A 24,884-nucleotide genomic window follows, 5' to 3' on the forward strand; every position below is an offset into this window, starting at 1 on the left:
AGTTGCAGGTTAATGTTTCAAACAGAAAACGGTTTTCTATTCTATTCTATTGCATTGCATTGTATTGTATTCTGTCCGATCAGGGACGAGTCCATTAAGAAGCTACTGGAGATGCTACAGAGTAAAGGCTTGTCGTCGCGGGTGACAGAGGAGGACCATGAGCGGACGAGGCGACTGGCTGACGCAGAGATGACCATCCACCACCTAGAAGGTCTTCTGGAACAGAAGGACAAGGAGACACTACAGCTCAGAGAGGTAATGGATGCCTTGTGGTTCTTTATTGAGACAGTAGGGAGGCTGAGAGGGAGACAGAGTAGGGGAGACACAGGAGAGAAGGTTCTTTATTGAGACAGTAGGAAGGCTGAGAGGGAGACAGAGTAGGGGAGACACAGGAGAAAAGGTTCTTTATTGAGACAGTAGGAAGGCTGAGAGGGAGACAGAGTAGAGGAGACACAGGAGAGAAGGTTCTTTATTGAGACAGTAGGGAGGCTGAGAGGGAGACAGAGTAGGGGAGACACAAGAGAGAAGGTTCTTTATTGAGACAGCAGGAAGGCTGAGAGGGATGCATTTTACGTGTGTTTGAGAGAGCGAGAGTTAGCGCGTGTGTGTGGATAGGGGAAGTGAAAGCAGAAGAGATTAAGGAATGGTAGATGGGAGTGTGAAAGGGAGAGAAAGAGAGAGAGAGGGAGAGGAGAGAACGAATGAAAGCTGGAAAGGAAAGAAGCAGACAAAAGACAGTAAACGAGAGGAAAGGCTGAAAAGGCCTGGATGATTAGTGGAGAAGTATCCAATCAAGAGACTCGCCCACGTAGAAAGACACAAGCTGATTGCTTTGGAAACCGACGTCGAGGCGATTGTTTGAAGATAACCACAGTCGTAACGGCACACAAAGTAGCGGTGATTGAGTTGTTGTGCAGCTGTTGTGGAGACAGTCTGTCGTGACACGTCGTCAGCTGGACCCAAGTGCTGGAATCAAACCGATAATACAGAGATAATGCAAACCAGCACCAGCAAAGGCCCAGTCAGTGATCCACACATAAACAAGAGGGGAGCCCCACCCGCAGAAACAAGACATACGAATTGGAATAACACTAGACAACAGGAAAATAGTTGTTGTCTCGAGTAAAACGGTTCAGAACATTTTAAACGGCATGTTTTCCACCTACAGTACAGAACAAACCATCTCTTCTAGGATGGATGTGAATGTACCCAACATTGATATAGTAAAAAAAACACGGATTGGGCCTTTAATGTTAAAAGAAAACATCCAGCTTAGATGATATCAGGGTTACAAAGAAATACAACTCATCACAAGACGGTATGTACATCAGGCTATTGTGTAAGCTGTAGAGAGAAAAGCCTGAAGAGATACTAAACACACTGAAACCTCACACACCCATACTCAGAGAGACATGTGCAAACGTGTACACGCTCACACACGTGCACACACACACACACGCACACACACGCACACACACACACACACACACACACACACACACACACGCACACACACACACACACACACGCACACGCACATACACACATACACACACATACACATACACATACACATACACATACACATACACAAACACTCACTAATTAGTATGCACTCAGATACCTCAAAAAGAGGTCAGGAATTCTCTATTGCTCTCTTTCTCTCTCTCTCTTACACACACACACACACACACACACACACACACACACACACACACACACACACACACACACACACACACACACACACACACACACACACACACACACACACACACACACACACACACACTGTAATTATAGTTAGGCAGTAAGAGAGATGGCCATAATATCCTCCCAACCCGTCGCTTTTGTTTTATTTAATAAGACAGTGGTGACATCTAGTGGTGGAATGAGGCCCATGCACTGAATTATATTAGAGGTGGGCATAGATCATTTTTATCTATCTATCTGCAATCCTGGAGTTAATCTAGATTAAAATGGCTCATTTGAAGTCTGCCGAAGGCATTCAAAATATGTGTGTTCTACCTAGGGATGGGTATCGTTAGGATTTTATCTATACTACTACTCTTATCGATACTGCTTAACGGTTCGGTACTTTATCGACATTGCTTTATTATTTATAACTTTATAAATAAATATGATTTCTTCAGCAATAGCAGCAGCAATGTTCTTTTATATAACTTTATAAATAAATAAATATTATTTCTTCAGCAACAGCAGCAACAATGTTTTAAACGTGTCTGAATTATAGACTTTTTATAATAAACAACAAATCTAAGATAAAAAAAAACGATATACACTGAATGATTAGTTGTTACCTAAAGCCCTTGGACTCCACTGTAGAGAAGGGGTGCAGGCCTTTGACAACAAACTGGGTCACAGCCCTGTGACACTCGTTCTCCCTATCCTCTGTCATCCTTCCTAGCTGCTCCCTCTACCACCACCGGTCCCAGTCGCGTGAATACTTTCCCTAAGTGGTACCCATGTACATGTCAAAATACTTCCCAAAGGTCAGTGAATACCACGATCACAACACCAGAGGGAGCTCCACAAATCATGTTAAATCGGCTCAAACAAGGGACTAAACACGTTTCGCAATTATGCCACATCAATGTGGAACGCCCTACCCAAAGCTGTAAAGGAATGTGATTGAATCACTACCCACTTTCAAAAACACTCTCAAAAAACACCTACGGGAGACTGCAATTCGAAACTGGCCCCTACAAATGTCCTAACCTAGTTGTACAGTAAATGACCAAGTATGGCTTTGTCAGTATTCCAATGTACAGAGTACAATTTGTGTGTGTCCCCTACCCAACCCCCCCCCCCCCCCCACCTCCAATGTACAGCCCCCACCCACCCACCCACCCAACCCCACCCAACCTCCTCCAATGTACAGTTTCTACGTACTGTACTGTACTGTACCCATTCTGCAATCTGTTAATAAACTTTTCAATCAATCAATCAATCAATCAATCAATCATGGGTTGTACTTCTGCGTTCGGTTTGCGCAATCTGATTGGCCACTGACGTTTCTGGTCATGTGACATGTGCGCCAATCGCGTGACGCCTAGTTCTGCCACCGGTTAAGCTTAGGCACTCTTTCGAAGTTGGTTAAGGTTAGAGTTTGTCTTAGAGCAGGGCGATACCAGCCCTGATTCCAAACTCTAACCTTAACCAACTTCGAAAGAGTCGCCTAAGCTTAACCAGTGATAAACTAGGCGTTAGGTAGTTTGCAGGCTGTTAGACCCGGAAATAGGCGCAAGTAAGTACGCGGCTGGGACATGGTGGCTGCAGCCTCAGCCTGACTAATGACGATCTATAAAAAGTTGTCATCTTTCAAATATATTTGTAGCTAAACAATTAGCTAAGCAATTATATTTTATTAATTAGCCTATTCGTAATAATTCGCCTAGCTAATTATTTTTGTATCTGTTCTAAATCTACCTTAAACGGATCTTTTTCAAGTTTTAATACTCTTATCAACGTGGGTCAACACTTATCAACGTGGGTCAACAAATGCTTGCTTTATGCAGCAATTTAACACAAAAGGATGACCCTCATGCATTGCAAATTTACATCAAATTCAAAACAGAGTGATGCACAAAATAACTTAAAAGAAAATAATTATTTAAAACCATGAATAAAGTGTGCATGAAATAATAGGGGAAAGAACACGTTACGAACTTGTTACATTCACCCACACAAGGGCTGAGGACTCACCCCCCCCCCCCCCTCTGTCTCTCTCTCTCTCCCTCTCTCACTCACTCACTCACTCACTCACTCACTCACTCACTCACTCACTCACTCACTCACTCACTCACTCACTCACTCACTCACTCACTCACTCACACACACACACACACACACACACACACACACACACACACACACACACACACACACACACACACACACACACACACACACACACACACACACACACACACACACACTTTGAGTCAGAAACAAACATAGTATCAATGAGAGTATCAATAATACACTTGAGTGAAGTCTAGTAAAAAGATATATATATAGATACATATAGGAGCTCAGAATGTGAGGAGCTTCAGTAGATGTCTGACTTGAGATCAGGAGGTGGGGATGTGAGCTGGGTTTACTTGGTCTATACAGTGATACTCCTTGGTTTACTAGTATTCTCATGCATATTCATTACTGAGGGAAGTAAATACTTAAACTTGTCATCAGGTATAAAGTCTGGAGCTGCTTTATTGACTGAATTACTTTATTTTTTATCCCCAAACCAGCTTTATTCTATAGTAGTGGTCTCAGTTCTGAAACAGAAAATGCACCCGTATACTGAGAACTTCCCCTAGGTGGTGCTGTCAGTGTCACCTTTATCATCTTTCAAATGCATTGTCTATGGAGCGGCTCCAGACTTTATATCTGATGACATCACACTTTTGAGTTTCAGCACTCTCGTTTTTGAATTTGGGAGAGAATATATTTGTGTGTTTTTTTTTCTTCTAGAGTTGTATGTCACAAACGTTTTACCTGAATGATGTAATGTGAATGTTGCTTTAGCAAAAATATTGAATAGTTGATAATAATTTTTGTTTTGTTTGTTGTTTTTGTTTAGTTTTGTCATTTTAACTATTATTATTTATCAACTTTAACCACCCCCAAAGACGATTCACTGTGTGTGTGTTTTAGGGCTGTCCCCGACTAAGGATTTGGATGGTCGACTATGATTGGCCAAAATCTGCCGTTAGTCGACTATTGGTCGACTAAAAAAAAATAATAATAAAATAAAGTATAATATTTATTTTTATTTTTATTTTTTTTATCATTCCATTTGGGCTGTGGGGGGTGCTTAATGTCTGAAGGAGTCGACTGAAGGCTTCTTGTCCTCTGCAAAAGCATGCAATTGGCCCACTGATGGATACATCTTGATATTTGTCTAGTCTAATGTGTTCATTAGATGGGTGAAATCCTCTTTCAGTGCCTCTGTGCCTGTTTTCGTAGGCAGTTAGCCTCTGGTATGCGTGCCATTAGCGTTAGCCATGCTTATAGGCCTCTTTTCTTTTGGAAAGAATGATAAAAAAAAATAAAGAATTATACTTTGTATTTTATTTATTTTTTATATATTCGACTAAGACGTTGGCCAGTCGACTACGGCTCCTTTCGACCGATTAGTTGACTAATCGACTTATAGGGGTCAGCCCTAGTGTGTTTACATCTCTGTAAAGACAAAACATACTTTTTTACATCATTTCTTTCTAGTCTTTCTTGTTTCGGTTTTAAAGTGTAGAGTTTGCCTTTGTAGAGATTTCTGTTGACTAATTGCCATTATTTTCATTGGATGGAAATAACACTGGCTGCCTCAGCAGCTGTTTGAGTGGGTTCACCTGAAAGTACTTTCAGTGATATGAAGCACACATCTTGTCCTTTTGTTGAAGGGAAATACCACTGAATTTTAGTTTTAAAATGTGTTTTTCCTACAGTGTGCCATGAGACGACCCTATAACCTGAAGAAACACAAATACAGCTATAACCTAAAGAAACACAAATACAGCTCATGGAAATGAAGAAAATATATGAATATTATGACATATATAATATAAATGTTCATTATTTCACTGAATTGTATTTAAAACATCCCTCATATTTCTTGCGGTTTGTGTGGTCTGTATGGTGCAGACGGCGTGCTCGGTCACCATGAACATCAAGTCGCTTCATAGTTATTGCGGACAGAGCAATATGGAGCTCTATGGAGATACCATGTCAATTCCCTGACTAAAAGTATAATGGAGCTCTATGGAGAAACCATGGAGAACCCCCTGACTAAAAGCCATTTCAAACCAAAACATCTGGATGTCATTTAGACAAATCTTAAAACTTGTCCTAATATACTAACCTACACTGTAGCACTCAACACTTTGATGAACATTGTTACTCAGCTGATAGAGTTGTGCCCTTCCTGCTGACTTGTCGTACAGAACTTGTAAGTCGCTTTGGATAAAAGCGTCAGCCAAATGACCAAATGTAAATGTCTCACCTTCTACATAGCTAGCTTTGGTATGGATTGATTGTTTAGATCGCTAGCATGGCCAACAAATAATAATAATAATAATAATAATAATAATAATAATAATAATAATAATAATAATAATAATAATAATAATAATAATAATAATAATAACTTTATTTGTATAGCACCTTTCATACAGGGCATTGCAGTTAAAAGTGCTTTACATCAGTAAGAAATAAGACATTTTGGAGGTGCGTGACTCCACGCCCAAACCCTCCACAGACCCTACTGGCACAGTCACACAGGCCTCAATTGCGTGTTAATGCCTTGTTGATGCTGTGTGGTCGACACAGACCGCAAGAAGTCATGACCCGCATTTAATACTTCCTGGAATATATGCAACCATAATGACATCACACATCCCCACTATTTAACTCTATAACTCTCAACCCAAATTAATTTGTATACTGCACAGCTTATAGTTTCAGGTGTAGGCCTACCTTCAAGTCTCAGTACTTGAGATACGTTTTTCATGCCATAACTGTATTTAAGTGCCATTAAATATCAAGTGAGTTTCATAAAACAAAATTTTCGCATTTTTTACACTTTAGGGAATTACCTACAAAGTCAATAATTAGTCGACCTCTTCTCTTGGCTTCACACAACAGATTAGAATCCTGACTCTCTGGTTTCTTTGCTCATACTCATGGGAACAAAACTACTTGTCAATTCTCAAGTTGAGTGGTATTCTCCTTAGCCATGATGCTAATGTAATGTGTACAGTGCCATGTTGCTATTAGCCATGATGCTAATGTAATGTGTACAGTACATCATTGCTATTAGCCATGATGCTAATGTAATGTGTACAGTTATATCCTATACATTTTACTCTTGGTATTTGCAATATGTGTTAGCTTAGTTGTTCATGCTAAGCTAATGCACACTGTTCTGTTTACACAGGGTGTATTGAAAACAGCATATGAAAACAGTAGGCCTACTGTATGTCCCAATAATGGCTACTTGCCAGTAGTGTAGCCGATGCAAAGCTAGTCCTGTGTCCTTACCGAGTCCCGTGGTCGGAGTTCTGGCTGGGTTCTGAGTGAACCAGGAAGCTTTAGGCCGGCAGCAAACAGCAGAAACAGGGTCATGGAACCGACAGTTTTAATCCACACCACAACATGCAGGCAAAGGGTTAACCACCTCCAAAACAAAACCACGGCGCTCCAGCATTTTGAAACTGATGACGTGAAACGGCACATAATAATACACCGGCTTTTTCCGAGAAACAAAATAGTGCCAAGTTCTGGAGGACGATGACTTTGTATTAGAAACACAGGTCACCCTTTTGCCGGCGTGTTGTGATGTGGATTAAAAGCGTTTTGATTTTGTGACCTTGTTTGCTTTTCGGCCAGAACTAAGGACTTGGTAAGTAAAGGGAGCTTTGCATCCACCACACTCCCGGCAGCGTCTATTCGTTTCCTAGCGCATTTATGCTTCCGCGTTCGCGTTTTGCGAATCTGATTGGCCACTGCCGTTTCTGGTGCGAGATGATTGGCCACTGACGTTTTTGGTCATGTGACATGTGCGCCCAATCGCGTGACGCGCCCATTTCCGCCTCGACCAGCAGCAAACTACCTAACGCCTAGGTTATCACTGGTTAAGCTTAGGCGACTCTTTCGAAGTTGGTTAAGGTTAGAGTTTGGAATCAGGGCTGGTGTTCTATCGCCATGCTCTAAGACAAACTCTAACCTTAACCAACTTTGAAAGAGTGCCTAAGCTTAACCGGCGAAAGAACTTGCCGCCACGCGATTGGTGCGACCAGAAACATCAGTGGCCAATCGGAGCGCAAAACTCGAACACGGAAGCATAACTGCGTTAGGATAAGAATAGATGACTCCCGGCAAGTATAGAGTACTGTTGTCACGACGTGTCATCAAACTGGAAGTCGGCCATTTTGGAGATACTGAACTCATACAAAGCAAACGGACTCGCAACTGGTCCCGGTCATTGTTGCTCAAAATGGTCAATTATTGCCGTGTTTTTGGCTGTACTAATCGGAGTACTTCAGATTGCCAAAAGCTATTACAAATCAGGGAGAAGTGTGCAAAAAAGGAGGCGAACGGGGAGCTCCAGTAGCTCACCGCGTATCTCGGCGCTATTTCGGCGTCGGGGACAACCCGCGTGTCACGGATCTGGGGTACACGAGTTCGACTCCCGGACTCGCCGTATTTTCTCAGAGTGTCTTCCCCTGATCTATATCCCATTCAACCTGTTTCTGTCGGTCATGCTTGACCAGAAAAAGCGATAAACGCTAAAAAATTAAGTAAAAAAAAAGAAAAAGGAGGCGAACACCCCCTCTCCTCTGTTCTCTCCCGTCTGAACGAACTACCAAAGTACCGATCAGCATTTCGATTCAAAATGTTTTACTAGTAGTAATTTTTTTAATGTAACTTTATTGAATTACCTTGGCTTTCACAATACACATGTGACATGTCATCGATGAGCTGATACTGTGCATCGCTCACCCATCCATCCACACAACATCTGGTTGTAGGCGTCCAAACCTTTGTAAGATTTAAGGTCTTCATCTGTGTATGGGCTTGGTGAAAAAACGAGGTAGTTCACTATGTCGGGATAGGCAATAGAAGGCAGAATTGTCGGGTGGTAAGTAACTCCAAGATGAAGGAGCCAGCTCGTACGGATCTTCACCACTTATTAGTCCGAGTTTATGAGAATATCGCACCCTTTCCTGCCGACTAAGTCCTTCTCTGTACGTAGGTTCTAGCAGCTTCCACTTGCTTTCCTGAACTTTTCTGTGGTTTAGACATCCTAAAATCCTAAAAATCAACTTACTGTTTATCAAACATTCAGCGTGCAATCCATTCTGATGTTTAAATTCCAGTATCTCCACAATGTCCGTGCATCCGTGTTACTGACCAAATCGTGATGTTGGTGCAAACACTCTCCCTTTAACTGGGATAAAAGCTTTTATCTGGAATACTTTATGCATGTAAGCACGCACTTAATGACAAGAAGTTGTACTAAATTTACCTTTAATGCTGCTTACCATTAGACAGGGACCTGTAAACAAATAGCGCATGCGTGCTTGCAGTGTGTTTAAAGTACCCCTCTAGCTACCAGTTACATACAGTCGTCCTTAGTCTACTGTAGCACCTCTTTCATACACGTGTGTGTGTGTGTGTGTGTGTGTGTGTGTGTGTGTGTGTGTGTGTGTGTGCTCTCTAGCTAATGCATTAGCTGCCTTTGTTAGCCTGGTGGCAACGTGCATCTCCTCTAAAAAAAGAAGCAGTGATGCATATACTGCACGGCCTTTCAGAGATCTCCTCTCCTGCTTTCACACTGTCTCTCTCCTCTCTCTCTCTCTGTCCTCTCTCTCTCTCTGTCCTCTCTTTTACCCACCGTCTTGTCTCTCTTTCATTCTGCTACTTGGTTGGGGTAGAAGGCCAGAGCACGACAGACGGAGAGAATCTTCCTGAAATTAGTAGAATCTAGTTTAATCTTGTTTTATTTTTTATTTATTTTTGGGTAACGGGCAGAGATGCAGTCCAGTTTGTGGTGGTGGTTATAGCCTTCGCTGGAGTATATTGTGTCGTCTACTGCGAGAGATCGGAGGCTGCATCTTGGTCTTCGTTGACCAAAAAGGGGAAAGATTGTTGAAGTTTGACTTAATTTTGCATTTGAAGCGAAGGGATTCGATTTTTCTTTTTTAGCTTTGAGTTTTGGTTATTTGTTTGGATTCGAAGCAAACCAGTTGGATATTTTATGAGCACTGACAGCAGACAACTTTGAATAGTATTTCAAGCTAATGGACTAGTAGGATATTGAGCTAGTCGATTGGATTCATATTAGTATTAAAACTAACAACTTCTATTATTTATGAGCTTTTTAAACTAACAGTTTAGATTTTTACCAGCGTTTGAGGCAAACAATTTTATTATTTACTTAGCAAACATATTTGTTCAGGCTATTTGCTTGCATTAGAAGCTAACCCCCACCATACACACACACGCACCCACACACACAATTTTTTTTTAGGCTAACAGACTGGAGCGATTGCTACTGTAGCATTTGAAGCAGAATTCTTTTTCATTAATTAACATTTTAAACAGTACTAGCAATTTAGCCTTTAGCGTTAGCTCAGTGAGAGGCAGCATTAGCTCAGTGAGGGGCAGCATTAGCTCAGTGAGGGGCAGCATTAGCTCAGTGAGAGGCAGAGTTTGCTCAGTGAGGGGCAGAGTTTGCTCAGTGAGAGGCAGAGTTTGCTCAGTGAGAGGCAGAGTTTGCTCAGTGAGAGGCAGAGTTTGCTCAGTGAGAGGCAGAGTTTGCTCAGTGAGAGGCAGAGTTTGCTCAGTGAGAGGCAGAGTTTGCTCAGTGAGAGGCAGAGTTTGCTCAGTGAGAGGCAGAGTTTGCTCAGTGAGAGGCAGAGTTTGCTCAGTGAGGGGCAGAGTTTGCTCAGTGAGAGGCAGAGTTTGCTCAGTGAGAGGCAGAGTTTGCTCAGTGAGAGGCAGAGTTTGCTCAGTGAGAGGCAGCCCATAGAGACTGAATTATGTGGGATGGACGGATTGACCCCCGGATGCTAAAAGCTCATGCAACAAAAAAACTGAAGCACCTGCTTCCTCCCTCTTTCCCAGTCTCTCCCTTCCTCCCTTTCTCTCCTCTGTTCCCCATCTCTCCATCCATCCCTATTGTCTCTCCATCCATTCCTATCCCCCCACCTTTCCACATGTCTCCCCCCTTTCAACCCTCTCCCCCTTTCCCTGATTCATTATCTTTTTCTGCTTCCCCGCGACGCCGCCCCCCACTGCGATGGTCTCCCTCCTTCCCTGCCCCCTCCTCTCCCTACCGTCGCCCCTCCTCCTCCTCTGTCCATCCATCCATCCACCCCTCCCGTCCCTCCCTCCATCCCTCTCCCTCCTTCCCTGCCCCCTCCTATTCCTCCCGACCTCCTCAACCCATCTTTTCTCCCATATTTCCCTCCCCTCCCTCCCTCCATCCCTCTCCCTCCTTCCCTGCCCCCTCCTATTCCTCCCGACCTCCTCAATCCATCTTTTCTCCAACCTTTCCCGCCACTCCCTCCCTCCATCCCTCTCCCTCCTTCCCTGCTCCCTCCTTTTCCTCCCGACCTCATCAATCCATCTTTTCTCCCATCTATCCCTCCCGTTCCTCCCTCCATCCCTCTCCCTCCTTCCCTGCCCCATCCTCTTCCTCACAACCTCCTCCGTCCACCTTTTCCTCTATCCATCCCTCTCACCATCCCTCTCTCCATCCCTCTCCTTCCTTCCCTACCCCTACCTCTCTGACCCCACGTCCCGCTCCCCCCTCCCTCCCTCCATCCCTTCACCCCTCCGGTCCTGTCTCTCCATCGTTGGCTGACCGTCGTGGTGTGTGTGTCACCCAGGAGCTCCACAGAAGATATGAGGCTGCACCCGAATCAGCCAAGACCAAAGCCCTGCAGACCGTTATAGAGATGAAGGTAAGAGACTGTGTGTGTGTGTGTGTGTGGTGTTAAGGAGTATGTGTGTGCATGAATGTGTGTGTGTGGAGTGTGTTTCATCAGGTCTTTTTTATTATATCACAAAATGCCATATTACAATATTGTGACTCTAGTATTGTGATAATATGATATTGTGGTGATTCCCACAACTAGTATTGGTACCGAACGGTTCGGTACAGGGTGTTTATGAACAGAATTAATAGGCCAGCTTCAACCATGGAAGTGTAGAGCGGAACGCTGCATCGATTTCCCCCCCAACCCCTAATCAATACGTGTACCATTACGCCCCCCTAGTGGACAGACACGCAACCATTACTCTACTGACAAGCAGTGTTCATTTCGTCAGGTATTTAAAATTTTAGTTTTAGTCTTAGTCATGTGTCAAATGCTCTTTTTCGTTTTCATCATATTTAGTCACCTTCGTATATTTTACGCTCAGTCAGTTTTAGTCAACTACAGGTCTGAGCATTTTAGTCTTTGTTTAGTCTAGATTTGTTTTTTTTTGTTTAGTCTCGCGGCCGCCACTCAGTTATAGCCTCATAAGTTGGCGTGAGTTTTTTTCTAAACAAAAAAACTAACGTTAGTGCTAGCTGATTAGACTCATGTAAGCTATTTAATGGGTTCTATTGTGGTGGATCAACATAATGTAGCGATCCGTCATGCAGTAATGTAGGGAAGAAAGAGGAGAGTTTCCTTTTGTATGGTGCTTTATTTCCAGCTCAATATGGGGTTTTACAAGTTGATACTTCCCTGGTCCGTCCTCCCACATCTCCCGAGGGGAAACAACACCCAACTAGAGCGACAAAACCCCAGAACATTACAATAATTCACCCACGGAACGATGTGTTGGGGGGATAAGGGTTCCGCACGGACAATTACGGTTGTTACTTTCCCGTCGGCAAACGAGTTCCCGTTAGCTAGCAAGTAGCAAGTTAAAGTTGAATAAACGTTTAGCGAGAATTTATTTTGCAAACTACATTTTGTGTGTCGTCGTTTGCATGAATAATTCCGTCACATTAGTGTCACATGATCTCCATTAACGCGACGTCTCGTCTCGAAAAAGCTTTGCCAACGACCATATTTGGTCGTCATTTCCGTTGACTAAATTAACACTGCTGACAAGTATCTCGTACCACTTTAGGCTCAAGCTGTTCCTCTCAACACGACTCACTCTGTGTGTGATTGTTTGTAGGGCTGACCTTCGATTATTTTTTTGGGAATTCGAAGCTTCGGGGCCGAGATTCGATTTTAATTCGAAACTTCGAAATAAAAATAAAGGGAATAAAAAAAATATATATAATTTTTTTTTATTATAATATATATATATATTTTTATGTTGTGGGACTTGTACAGCACTTTGTTCAACTTTGTCAGTGCTGTAAAGTTTAAACCTTTTTAAATCTTAGACAAACTAAACACTTTGCTTTCATGAAATATTGTAAGCCGTCATTTGAGGCTTTATAAAAGCAGCACAATGAACACAAATCTGTCAGTGCCGAGTCCGACCTCATCTCAAATAACAAACAGCATTGTTTGTTGTAGTTAACAAAGAGAGGCAGAGTTGATTTTGCAAAAAAAATTAAATCATATATATATTTTCTTTTACATAATCGCATTTTATTTTCATATTCGAATCCCATGCCCATCGAACGAAGCTTCAAAGTATTTAAGACAGCCCTAATTGTTTGCATCAAGGACTCCAAGATCAGCAGCATGGAGCGAGGCCTGCGGGAGCTGGAGGAGGAGGTGGCCATGTTGAAGTCTAACGGAGCGCTGAGCTGCGAGGAGCGAGAGGAGGAGATCAAACAGATGGAGGTGTACAGGTCTCACTCCAAGTTCATGAAGAACAAGGTGGGAACACACTCACACACACTCACACTCACACCCACACACTCACACGTACACACGTACACACGTACACACACTCACACTCACACCCACACACTCACACGTACACACACTCGCACACACACACACACACTCACACTCACACACGTACACACACTCACACGTACACACACACACGCGCGCGTACACACACACTCACTCACACACACACACACACACACACGTACACACACACACACTCACCCACCCACACACACACACACACACACACATACTCACACACACACACTCACACGTACACACACACACACGCGTACACACACACACACTCGCGTACACGCACACACACACACGCGCGCGCACATACTAAGGCTGAGCCCAAACGTTCGAACGTTCGAACGTTCGTTCGTTACGTTGACATTCGGACTTTAATTAATAGGTTCGAACGTTCGGTGAAAAAAAAAAAGGCAGGCGCGCGACGTTGAGGCGATGTGAAGCGGCGCGTCCCCCGAGTGCGCTCGGCTCAACCAGTGTGGTCTCTGCCGGGCTGTAGCTGGATACTATTGTCTCAACCAATGCAATAGAACCATTCTGATTGACAGGCGATTCTGCCAATTACGTCACACCGCTTGCACCCGCCTCTGCTGTTACCACCAATCGGCAAGCGTTTGTTTATTTTTTTTACTTCCGGCAATACATTTATCTGCTTGCGAGACCGAGAAGCACAACAGAGTGAACAGACTCCGTAGCTCCCCGCTGAGGAAGATTATTAATCAGCCTTTTTCGGCCACGGAGCGCGAGCTTCATGGCGGGAGGTGGTTGCGTTGTAAACAACTCTGGCCGAGGGCGGACGGGCGGCAGGCGTGTTGGGAGCCCGGCGGCACCCCGCCGGTGTCTCTCTGTTGTCCCCCGTTCCTAGGTAGACGGTGGAAGGAGCTGAGGCGCGCGCCTCTCTCCTTCCCGTCGACCAAGAGTGAATACCTGTTATTGAACGTGTAACACTAACTATATAACGCTAATGCCACAAAACGAATGCATTTGTTTATCTAGCCCCTTACGTGACTGCGGTGTGCAAGGGCTATTGTTTTTCATAAGTAGGAACTTTATGCAGTACTCAGTAGCTTGTTTATTTTCTTCTGAGTGCTTTGTTTAATTACATGTTTACATGAACAGCCACCACTGTAAACAACATGTTTTTTCACCAATAGATTATGCAATGCCGCCCTCCGTAGGATCTATAATACAAAAAAATAAAAAATTATATAAAAAAAAAATTATATAAAAACTTTTTTTTATAAAAAAAATTACAAAAAACGAACGTTCGAACGTTCGTTCGATAAACCCTGGCGAACGTTCGAACCCTAAAAACAGGGTTCGGGCTCAGCCTTAGCACATACACACACTCACACACACACTCACACATACACACACGCATGCACACACACGCACACACGCATACACACACGCATGCACACACACACACTCACACACACTCTCACACACACGCACGCACGCACACATGTGCATTCACTTATTGTATGTGTAGTAGCATGTACTGCATCCATTCATTGTGTATATAATGTGCCCATTATAATCTTTGGTTTTGGAGTTGCATGTTGTCTTGTCACTCAGCGATGATGCAACCATAGTTGTTGTTGGTTTATTGATTGATTGAAATGTATGTAATATACTGTACTTCTGACTGACTGGGTTTGAAAGAAGTCCTGAAAATCCAGTAAGTTTTCCGAAAACGAGTGTTACTTGTACCACAGCGGCGATGACATCTGATTGGCTTTTGTCATGGGGACACCCTCCTCTCCTGATAGGTTGAGAAGCTGAAGGAGGAGCTAAGTCAGAGCCAATCAGTGAAGGAGGAGCTAAGGCAACGAGCCAATGAGCTTCAGCAGGATGGGTCTTCAGTAAGAGAGACACAGCCAGTCTGTAGTGCTGCGCTTGTTCTTTCTTTCTTTCTTTCTTTCTTTCTTTCTTTCTTTCTTTCTTTCTTTCTTTCTTTCTTTCTTTCTTTCTTTCTTTCTTTCTTTCTTTCTTCTCTCTCTCCCCCTCTTCCACAAAGACTGGGTCTGGCTGATGGCTGTTGGTTGCTTCAATAGATTCCCAGTAGAATGACAGTAGAGACACCATCCTTTCAGACAGTAAACTGTAACAGGCCAGAACATTCATTTTCATTTGTGAATGAATGCAACCTTTGGTGAACATCATACTTTGCCTTATCCACCCTCTAGTTGCCCCCTGGGTATTTTCAGTCATTTGGATGACTGTAAACTCACTCCTAAGTTAAAGGTGCTGTAAGTGGTATTTTCTTTTGTTAAAATAAGTGTTAAATAGCTCTACATTCAGACAGCCATCACTGATGAATAGAATAGAATAGAATAGAATAGAATAGAAATACTTTAATCATCCTGAGGGAAATTTGGCACTACAAATCGCTCACAGTAAACATTTAGGGTAGACAAAACAAAGTCACGAATAAGAATAACAAAATAATTGCCTAAGAATAAAGAATAAAATAAGCCTAAGAATAAAATAATAATAATAAAATAAGGTCCGGGATTCACATTTCCTATGCTATGTATATACATTCTAATATAAAATCTACAGAAATCTACAGTAAGTGTACAGTGTGACATGACGGTGTGTTTGGTCTCTCAGTCTGGTTTTTTATTTATTTTCTCCCAGCTCTGCAGTAACAGAAACTTTATCCAATCAGGAGAATGAACCCTAGATATTCCTACTTATTTCAGGAAATCTTGCCTTCCCACATTTGCTGGCAGAATATTTTACTTGGATCAAGCACATATTTGTTTTTATTTCTTATTTTTTGTCAGACTATGTTTGCAGTGTGTGGAGTCCTCTCTCCCGATTGGATAAAGTGAAGACCTGGGCCCTCATTCATCAACGTGTTCTACGCACAGATCTGTGCTTACCCTGTGCGTACGATCATTTCTAAGCAAAGAGTGGGATTCATCAATTTCGATTTGAACTTGACTCCGTGCTTACATCTACGCACAGGTCGGACCTGGCGTACCTCGCGCCCAGTGGTAGAATATCGTTACTACGCATAAGCACTCCTCAGTCCTGCATTAGTTTCAAGGCGGAAATAAGCTTCCGTGCATTAGTGTTCAACTTCTGTATGACCCGTAATTCATTATAGTTCATTGTAAAATAGCGACAGTAGTGTAATTATAACGGGCTCACACGCGAACAAGAGGTTGGCCTGCTTGTTTGGCACGGGGGGGCAGACGCAAAACACCAACCTCCAAACGCGATTAGATATTGTTTCAAATAAAAAGCAAATTATTTTGTGTGTCATGTTTCCAAATAAGATTGGTCACGAAATGCTTTCTACTTCAATTTGTTGGTTAGAATAGATGACCTCCGTTGAAACTTCACTGAGACTAACAGTCTATTTGTGAGCTCCCGCACAGATGTGATGATAATAATAATAATAATAACAATAATAATAATAGCTTCATTTTATATAGCGCCTTTCAAGAGACCCAAGGTCGCTTTACATAGATAGGGGGGGGGGGAATAACAAAGTAACAAACATAGTGGACAGACACACAACATATATATATGATGATGGAATTCATTCAAGATCCTCTCCACCCTCGGGTCTTTGCCACCGCGGCACGGTCCATCGTGATATTGGAGATGGATCGACCAATAGACTGTTACTGTAGCTGTCAAAGCTCCATCACAAATGCAGTTGTGTGAATAGAAAGGGATTCCACTCAGTCAATGTTGCGATGCGCATTTGCCTGATACATGTTATTGCTGGATGCCGGGAGGAAGGCGATGCTGAATGTTTTCAATTCATTAAAGGGGAACTATTTTACTATTTCTTTCACTATTTGGGCACTTTTACACAATTCCTGTGAGTCTATGGAACACCTCTGTAATATATATATATTTTTTTATTCATTGTTTTGTATTTCTAATCAAGTCCTCAAAAACAGCATTTTTCTACCTCAAGATCTCGAGCTGTTTTGAGCCTGGGCTCCTAAACCACTGCGGAGCGTCGTCTTCGCCTGAACATTAACATGCAGCAGTGACTATATGACATCACATATAGGCACATTTTCAAACGACTCAGTTCAGTGAGGGTGAATATTGTGAGAGGAGAATTGGAAGAATGCGCCAATATGAGAATTTTGAGACATAGATCATATTAATATAAGTTCACATAGCTAGGAAACAATGCTAAACACTCAAAAAGGCCATTTATAAGATAGTTCCCCTTTAAATAAAACGGATACTTTTTGCAAGGGTTTACTGACTGTCATACAAATGATCAACCAACTACATACTGTAACTTTTCAGTGCACGTTCTTATTTACATTGTGACAACAGCCTTGTGAGTTCCCGCAGTGACCCGCACACAGACATGATGGAATTCAAGTTCATGTTTGTATTGATCACATATAGGCAGGCTACACATGGCGTACCTGCTACATCATACATGGCAGTAAGATTCATTGTTCTTGTATAGCTCTCGTATTATTGTTTATGTAGGCTACCCAATACTGACATCAAAATGGATTGTAGTATGCCTCTAGAAATCATATGCAGCAGGTAGAAAATTGACGGGAGATCCATCGCGATTTGGAATCAAATTGAGGAGAACTTTAATCCCTGGGTATTAATCAAACAACACGGGAAAAGGCAGTCATATTCCTTTATTAGCCGACAACAAAATAGATGCCTCTAAAAATCATATAGCCAATCGAACACAACTAATAAAGGCATTCATATTACAGCACGGTTATAATGACACACAACCAACGCCAAACAGTGGTCAACGAACGGTCTTTATTAGTATTTTGAGCTGTCCAGGCAGAATTGCAGCAATGGTCTTAGGGAGCCGTTGATATCTGACATCACCGTTTACAAATCCGCCTTTTATTTATCCCATAATACGCGATAGTGTCTTCTTGGTTCGACAGCAGTGAATTCTCCGTGGAGTTTCTCGGAGTACCGCTCGGGTCAGTCCATTATTTCACATCCCATGGGGGGTGTTTCCTCACTTTCATGACCATATATGGATAATCATGCACGAGCATTGACGGTAGAACAAAGTTCTACGGAGGAGCGTAGAGCCTGCGTACGCACCGTGTGATGAATCCCGACTTCCCTGTGCGTACACTAGTTCTACATTCCGTGCTTACGTGTGGAAATAGAACATATTCTACGTCCACGTTGATGAATGAGGGCCCAGGTTATCAGAACATTTATTTTCTGTTTTACTGCAGAGCGGAAGGACTGGGAGACCCATGTTACTGACCAGACATGTCAGTGATGGCTGTCGAAATGTACAGCTATTATTATTATTATTATTATTATTAGTATTATTATTATTATTATTATTATTATTATTATTATTATTATTATTATTATTATTATTATTATTATTATTATTATTATTATTATTATTATTATTATTATTATTATTATTATTATTTATTATTTTATTATTTTATTATTATTATTATTATTATTATTATTATTATTATTATTATTATTATTATTATTATTATTATTATTATTATTTGTATCCACTTTTTTTCTCCCATTTTCTATTTTTCTCCCATCCCAATTTCGTATCGTCCAATTCAACCCTCCCCTGTCTCGAACGCTGTTTCTTGCCTCCCACAAGCCGGCTGCAATGTGGACTAAGTCATACATAGCACGAGTCCCCTCCGATACTCGAGGTAGCAGCCGTCGCATCTTTTCACCTGCGCAGCGCGATCTTTCAGTGTCAGGGGTCTGCGCTTTGGAGGGGCGCCGCCCCCATCGCTTCTTGATTCTACTGCGCAGGCGCACCAACCGACCTGTAGGAGTCGCTGTCCACAACGTCCGATCCCCACCCCTCAGTTTTCCCTCCCCCTAATACTGCCAATTGTATTAGTACGGACGACCAGCCAAACTGAAAACAATGTGGAGAGCTGGGCTTTAACCCAGCGCCTCCAGCATTGGTGGTGAGTGCCTTGCCCACTGCACCACCTAGCCGCCCCGAGCTATTATTTTTAACATGTATACCACTTATTAACAAAAATAATACCACTTACAGCACCTTTAAAAGACTCCTGCTGCTTTTCCACCTAGATTGAATCCTTTTCAGGTGGCAGGATGGGTCAGACCGTGGTATTAAAGTGTCAGGGAACAGGGTCCGGGGCTGGTCAGAGGACACGGATGCCGATAGCTTAAGACCTCCTGTTATTCTAGCTGTCTGAATGTTCGGTGTCAATAGAATGCCAATAGAAACAGCAAGATGCCAATAAGGTCCAGCTGTGCTGTGTCTATCCAACCTTCTCTCTCTCTATCTCTCTCTCTCTCTCTCTGTCTCTGTCTCTGTCTCTCTCTCTGTCTCTCTCTGTCTCTCTCTCGTTCTCTCTCTCGTTGTCTCTCCGTCTCCCTGTCTCTCTCTCTATCTCTCTCTCTCTCTCTCTCTCTCTCTCTCTCTCTCTCTCTCTCTCTCTCTCTCTCTCTCTCTCTCTCTCTCTCTCTCTCTCTCACTCATATATTGCATGAGGTTGCTCTGCATGGGTGGCTGGGTTTGGATTGAATTGATGGAAGGATGGATGGGGGGGGGGGGGGTCAGACTGTGTATTTTTCAAGGAAATTACCTGAACGTGAATTGACCTCAACACCCATCTGCTCTATCAGGTACAGTGTAGTGGTTCTCAGTCCACAAGACAGGGCATCGCTACTGCTTTGCCTGCAAGTGAGTTGTGTCTTAACCTCTTAAGCCTGATGGGCCTGGCACCAAAATATGATTAGGACTTAACCGGTAAAAGGAACATGCCGACAGTATGGGCAATGCGCTTACCATCTTCTCGAGAGTCCTTATAGGCTAGGCTAGCTTGCAGCCGGATATCTTTCTACTGAATGCACAGAGAGGAAATTAGTATCTATCTTCTTGTCTGACTCTGGAAAAGACGGTAAGCACATTTCCGATAATGTTTGCGTGTTCCTTTTAAGATTGAATCTGTGACCTTAACAAATCCTTTACTTCATTGAAATTTGGTTCAACGTCGTGCTTATAGCTAATCCCTCTCATGGCTCAGTCCAGCAACTTATTTCAAGATTCTCCCCAGAGTTTTGTGATAAAGTGGTGCTGGGAAGCTGGTGTCGATAAACACAAAATCCAGTAGAGGTTCTGTGCCGTTGTCGCTTTGAAATCGTACTTTGTGTTTGCTCATGAACCTCTAGTGACTGATTCTTTGTGGGGCATTATACAGCCTTAAGTGTCTTGGTGTGTGCGTTGGGATTCTCCTGACAGCTGAAGTGTGTCGTCGTGACACCGGAGCGGCTGAGAACCACTATACCAGGGTACTTTCACTTCACATTTTTGCATCCCAGATTCAATTAAACTGAAGGCGGACCAGGAGGGATGCAACATGTCAGTAGATTACTACTGTGACAGCAGGGGGCAGTGTTGTTCTGAACTGTATTGTAGTACTGTGTTCACAGCTATACTGGAGTGGGTTGCTGGAATGCCTTTAACGGGGATGAATTAAGTTCACTTTCAGTTGTTTAATTTCACCCTTATGGAACACAGCTTTTTTTTGCGTGAGAGAGGAGTAAATCTAAAGCAATTTGATAAATGTCTCTAATTACCACATAGTTATTACAATACCTAAAAGTAGCAAAATCATCATTAATCATGACTAATCCCAACCCTCAATACATTGTTTTTTGCGTGGCAACATAATAGCGACATAGTGCTATTGAATCTATTTAGGAGATGGATTGTCTTAAATAAAATAAAAAATATTATTAAGAAATGGAGGAAACAAGGAGTAACTGAGAATAAATTGTACTGTAACGTACGACTTATTAATTACAATTCACTTATCTCAAACCCCCCGCCCTCCTTCCTTGATCCTCCAATCACAACTGCAGAGATAGGTCAATTTCTCTTTTTGAATTGAGCGAAAGGAAAGTGAACTTACCTCAATCCTGAAATATAACTGTGGGGTCTTTCTTCACAGAGAGAGAGAATGACGGAGCAAGAGGTGGACTTCTGTGTCCAAGTTCTAAATGTTTTTAAGTTTTTCCACTTTTCTTAATAAACCCACTGCCATCACACATTTCCCTTATTCGCATATAGAGCTTAATCTGCTTATGCTCGGACAGAAAGGCCTGTAGCGTGTTTTAGCGCTGCCGTTGCGCACATGTCCAGAGGCAACTCTGTGACTCGCTCTGAATCTCTTTCTCTTTGTGTGTTTTGAATGAATGTGTGAATTATGTCTGCATTTCTGTGTGTCAACAAATGTGTGCGTGTGTGTGTGTGTGCGTGTGCGTGTGTGTGTGTGTGTGTGTGTGTGTTCCTCAGATGGACCAGGCCAAACAGGACCTGAGCCGTAAGGACTCTGAGATGTTGGGTCTGAGGACCAAGCTGGAGACTCTGAACAACCAGTTCTCTGACAGCAAGCAGCACGTGGACGTCCTGAAGGAGTCTCTGACGGCTAAAGAGCAACGCTCTGCCATCCTGCAGACGGAGGTACGTCACAGCTCAGTGTTTCCCCTTTCAGGGGGGGGTGGTAGGCCCGCCAAAACTACTAGTGTTGATGCGTGGTGTCAACAGTGTCGTCATAGGCGGTTGTTACTAGTATCGGTGCATTTCTCTACACTGAGCTGAAATTAAACAATTGCACATAAATTAGGTAAATTAATTCTCTGCCACCACTTTGATCATCCTAAACCATCCTCTGCCAGCGCTATTTGTCTATGGAGATGTTCACCTTCTTTGCAGGGCTATAACTTTTTAAATTGTATTGCTAAATTGACATTACTATGGCCCATTCAACATCAATTATCTATCGTTCAGGATGTAGGAACGTTTTACTTTTTCATTCACACATTCATACTAAAATACCGTCTAGAGTATAAATATGTTTTTATCGTTTTCTGCAGTATTTCATAGAACGTGAGATATAGGCATAAATGCATATATTAGATTATCAAATGCAGTTTGATACCGATCCATGCTATATTAAAAATGTCAACTGTACATGGTCCTAAACGTCATGACTGATCATCTGCGGGTGAACGGAGGGGGGGGGGGGGGGGGGGGGTCGTTTATAATTCAATGACCGACGTTAAATGATTTATGTAGTATGGGTGATATATTGATCAGAGCAGTTTGTATCGAAAATGATAAAGAAAAACGCTGAAACTCTCGTCAGTCTCCTCGTAGCGTTGGGCGATGAGAGTGGAGCAAACAGATCCCAATTATGTGATGTTGATCGAGGCGATCCAGTTCCGGTTTGTATAATACTAATATACGCCCAAATCATGTCGTTTATTGAGTTATGGCAACGATCCATTGTCCACGGTGTGTGGATTGAGTCCCGGGACGATAAACGAGTGGCCGGACGGAATAGGGAGACACACCGGGGTCACAATTATCGACTTCCGGTTGCAACTCGCCGATCGGCCACCAGGTGGCAGTATTGAAGCGTTGCAGAGTTGTGCGGAGTCCTACAGCATCAGCCAAGACTCCGTGGGTGAAATATGAATACCATGACGAAAATATGAAATATTGATCTCAAACACGCCTTACGGCGTTATTGGCAGACAACGCATGGCGGAGAAAGCCGCCTTAACACATGATTGGCGGAGAATGGGTTAACACATACATTTACTTATTTACAATTTTACATACAGTAGTGCCAACACACATATGAACATTTAAAGCAACCTACGGTACGTACAACTCTTAAAAGTATGTGCATTGCAGTTTGTGGGGTATCACTCTGGAATGGTCTGGATGCGAGTATAAAATTAAGCTATAAACAAGCACTTATGGACACATATAAGAGAGAGGAGCTTGAGCAGTAATGTGACTGCCTATTATTATTTCTCATTTGGATATATAAAAAACTGTACTTTTATTTTATTTTTTATTATTTGTTATATTATTTTTATTTTTATAATCAAACATTGTAAGGAAGGGGCAGGGCTTGATAAGTTGTTTTACTTCCCCTTGTTCCTTCTCGAACACTTATTGTATGGAAATAGTCTTTGACTATTTACCTTTTTGTTTTTTAAACTTGTTTTATGTTCGAGACTAATAAAAATCAAATCAAATCAAATCAAACTATTTACAATACAGGGACAGTGTTTCCCACAGGATTTTTCTCGGAATGGACTTGGTAGGTTTTTTTTGCGTCTCCGTAGACCGTGCCACGCCACCGTTTTAAAGTCTTAGTGAATTGATTGATTTATATGAATACCAATGTATGTATAATTTAGCTAGCTCGCCAACGTTACTGTGATTAAAGGATTTATATTTTTTATTTTATTATTTTATTTTATTTTTATTATAATTGTTTCAGGGGGGGGGGGGGCGGGGGTCCCGTTAGCGGGGCGGAGTCTATTTTTTTACCAACAGATTTCCAGTTCTGCGATCTGATTGGCCACTGACGTTTCTGGTGCGATCTGATTGGCCACTGACGTTTCTGGTCATGTGACATGTGTGCCCAATCGCGTGACGCCTGTATCTTTGCCCATTTCCGCCTCGAACGGCATGCAAACTACCTAACGCCTACTTTATCTAGTTAAGCTTAGGCGACTCTTTCGAAATTGGTTATGGTTAGAGTTTGGAATCAGGGCTGGTGTTCTATCGCCATGCTCTAAGACAAACTCTAACCTTAACCAACTTCGAAAGAGTGCCTAAGCTTAACCGGTGAAAGAAACGGGCGTCACACGATTGGCCTCACATGTCACACGACCAGAAACGTCAGTGGCCAATCAGATCGCAGTATTGACACAGCGGGGCGGGGCGCCCCGCCAAGGCAATGGTAGGGGAAACACTGGAGCTAGACGACACCATGCTGCAGACTGAGGTACATCACAGCTAGACGACACCAACATGCTGCAGACTGAGGTACATCACAGCTAGACGACACCAACATGCTGCAGACTGAGGTACATCACAGCTAGACGACACCATGCTGCAGACTGAGGTACATCACAGCTAGACGACACCAACATGCTGCAGACTGAGGTACATCACAGCTAGACGACACCATGCTGCAGACTGAGGTACATCACAGCTAGACGACACCATGCTGCAGACTGAGGTACATCACAGCTAGACGACCACATGCTGCAGACTGAGGTACATCACAGCTAGACGACACCATGCTGCAGACTGAGGTACATCACAGCTAGACGACACCATGCTGCAGACTGAGGTACATCACAGCTAGACGACACCAACATGCTGCAGACTGAGGTACATCACAGCTAGACGACACCATGCTGCAGACTGAGGTACATCACAGCTAGACGACACCAACATGCTGCAGACTGAGGTACATCACAGCTAGACGACCACATGCTGCAGACTGAGGTACATCACAGCTAGACGACACCATGCTGCAGACTGAGGTACATCACAGCTAGACGACAACATGCTGCAGACTGAGGTACATCACAGCTAGACGACCACATGCTGCAGACTGAGGTACATCACAGCTAGACGACACCAACATG

General features: G+C 42.9%; 1 protein-coding gene across 1 annotated transcript in view; it reads left to right on the top strand.

Moving 5' to 3' along the window:
* Positions 1-24,884, top strand: part of LOC311242035 (ELKS/Rab6-interacting/CAST family member 1-like) — a gene marked incomplete at its 3' end in the record, with an annotated part of 153,137 nt that overhangs the window by 107,663 nt on the left and 20,590 nt on the right. Inside the window, exons 8-11 of the mRNA XM_084330990.1 lie at positions 84-255; positions 11,415-11,489; positions 13,206-13,361; positions 21,718-21,885. Coding sequence (XP_084187116.1) covers positions 84-255; positions 11,415-11,489; positions 13,206-13,361; positions 21,718-21,885 — 571 coding nt within the window. The remainder of the gene's footprint in view (positions 1-83; positions 256-11,414; positions 11,490-13,205; positions 13,362-21,717; positions 21,886-24,884) is intronic.

This window comes from Notolepis coatsorum (assembly GCF_963971535.1).
Source record: "Notolepis coatsorum genome assembly, chromosome: 15".
NCBI lineage: Eukaryota > Metazoa > Chordata > Actinopteri > Aulopiformes > Paralepididae > Notolepis > Notolepis coatsorum.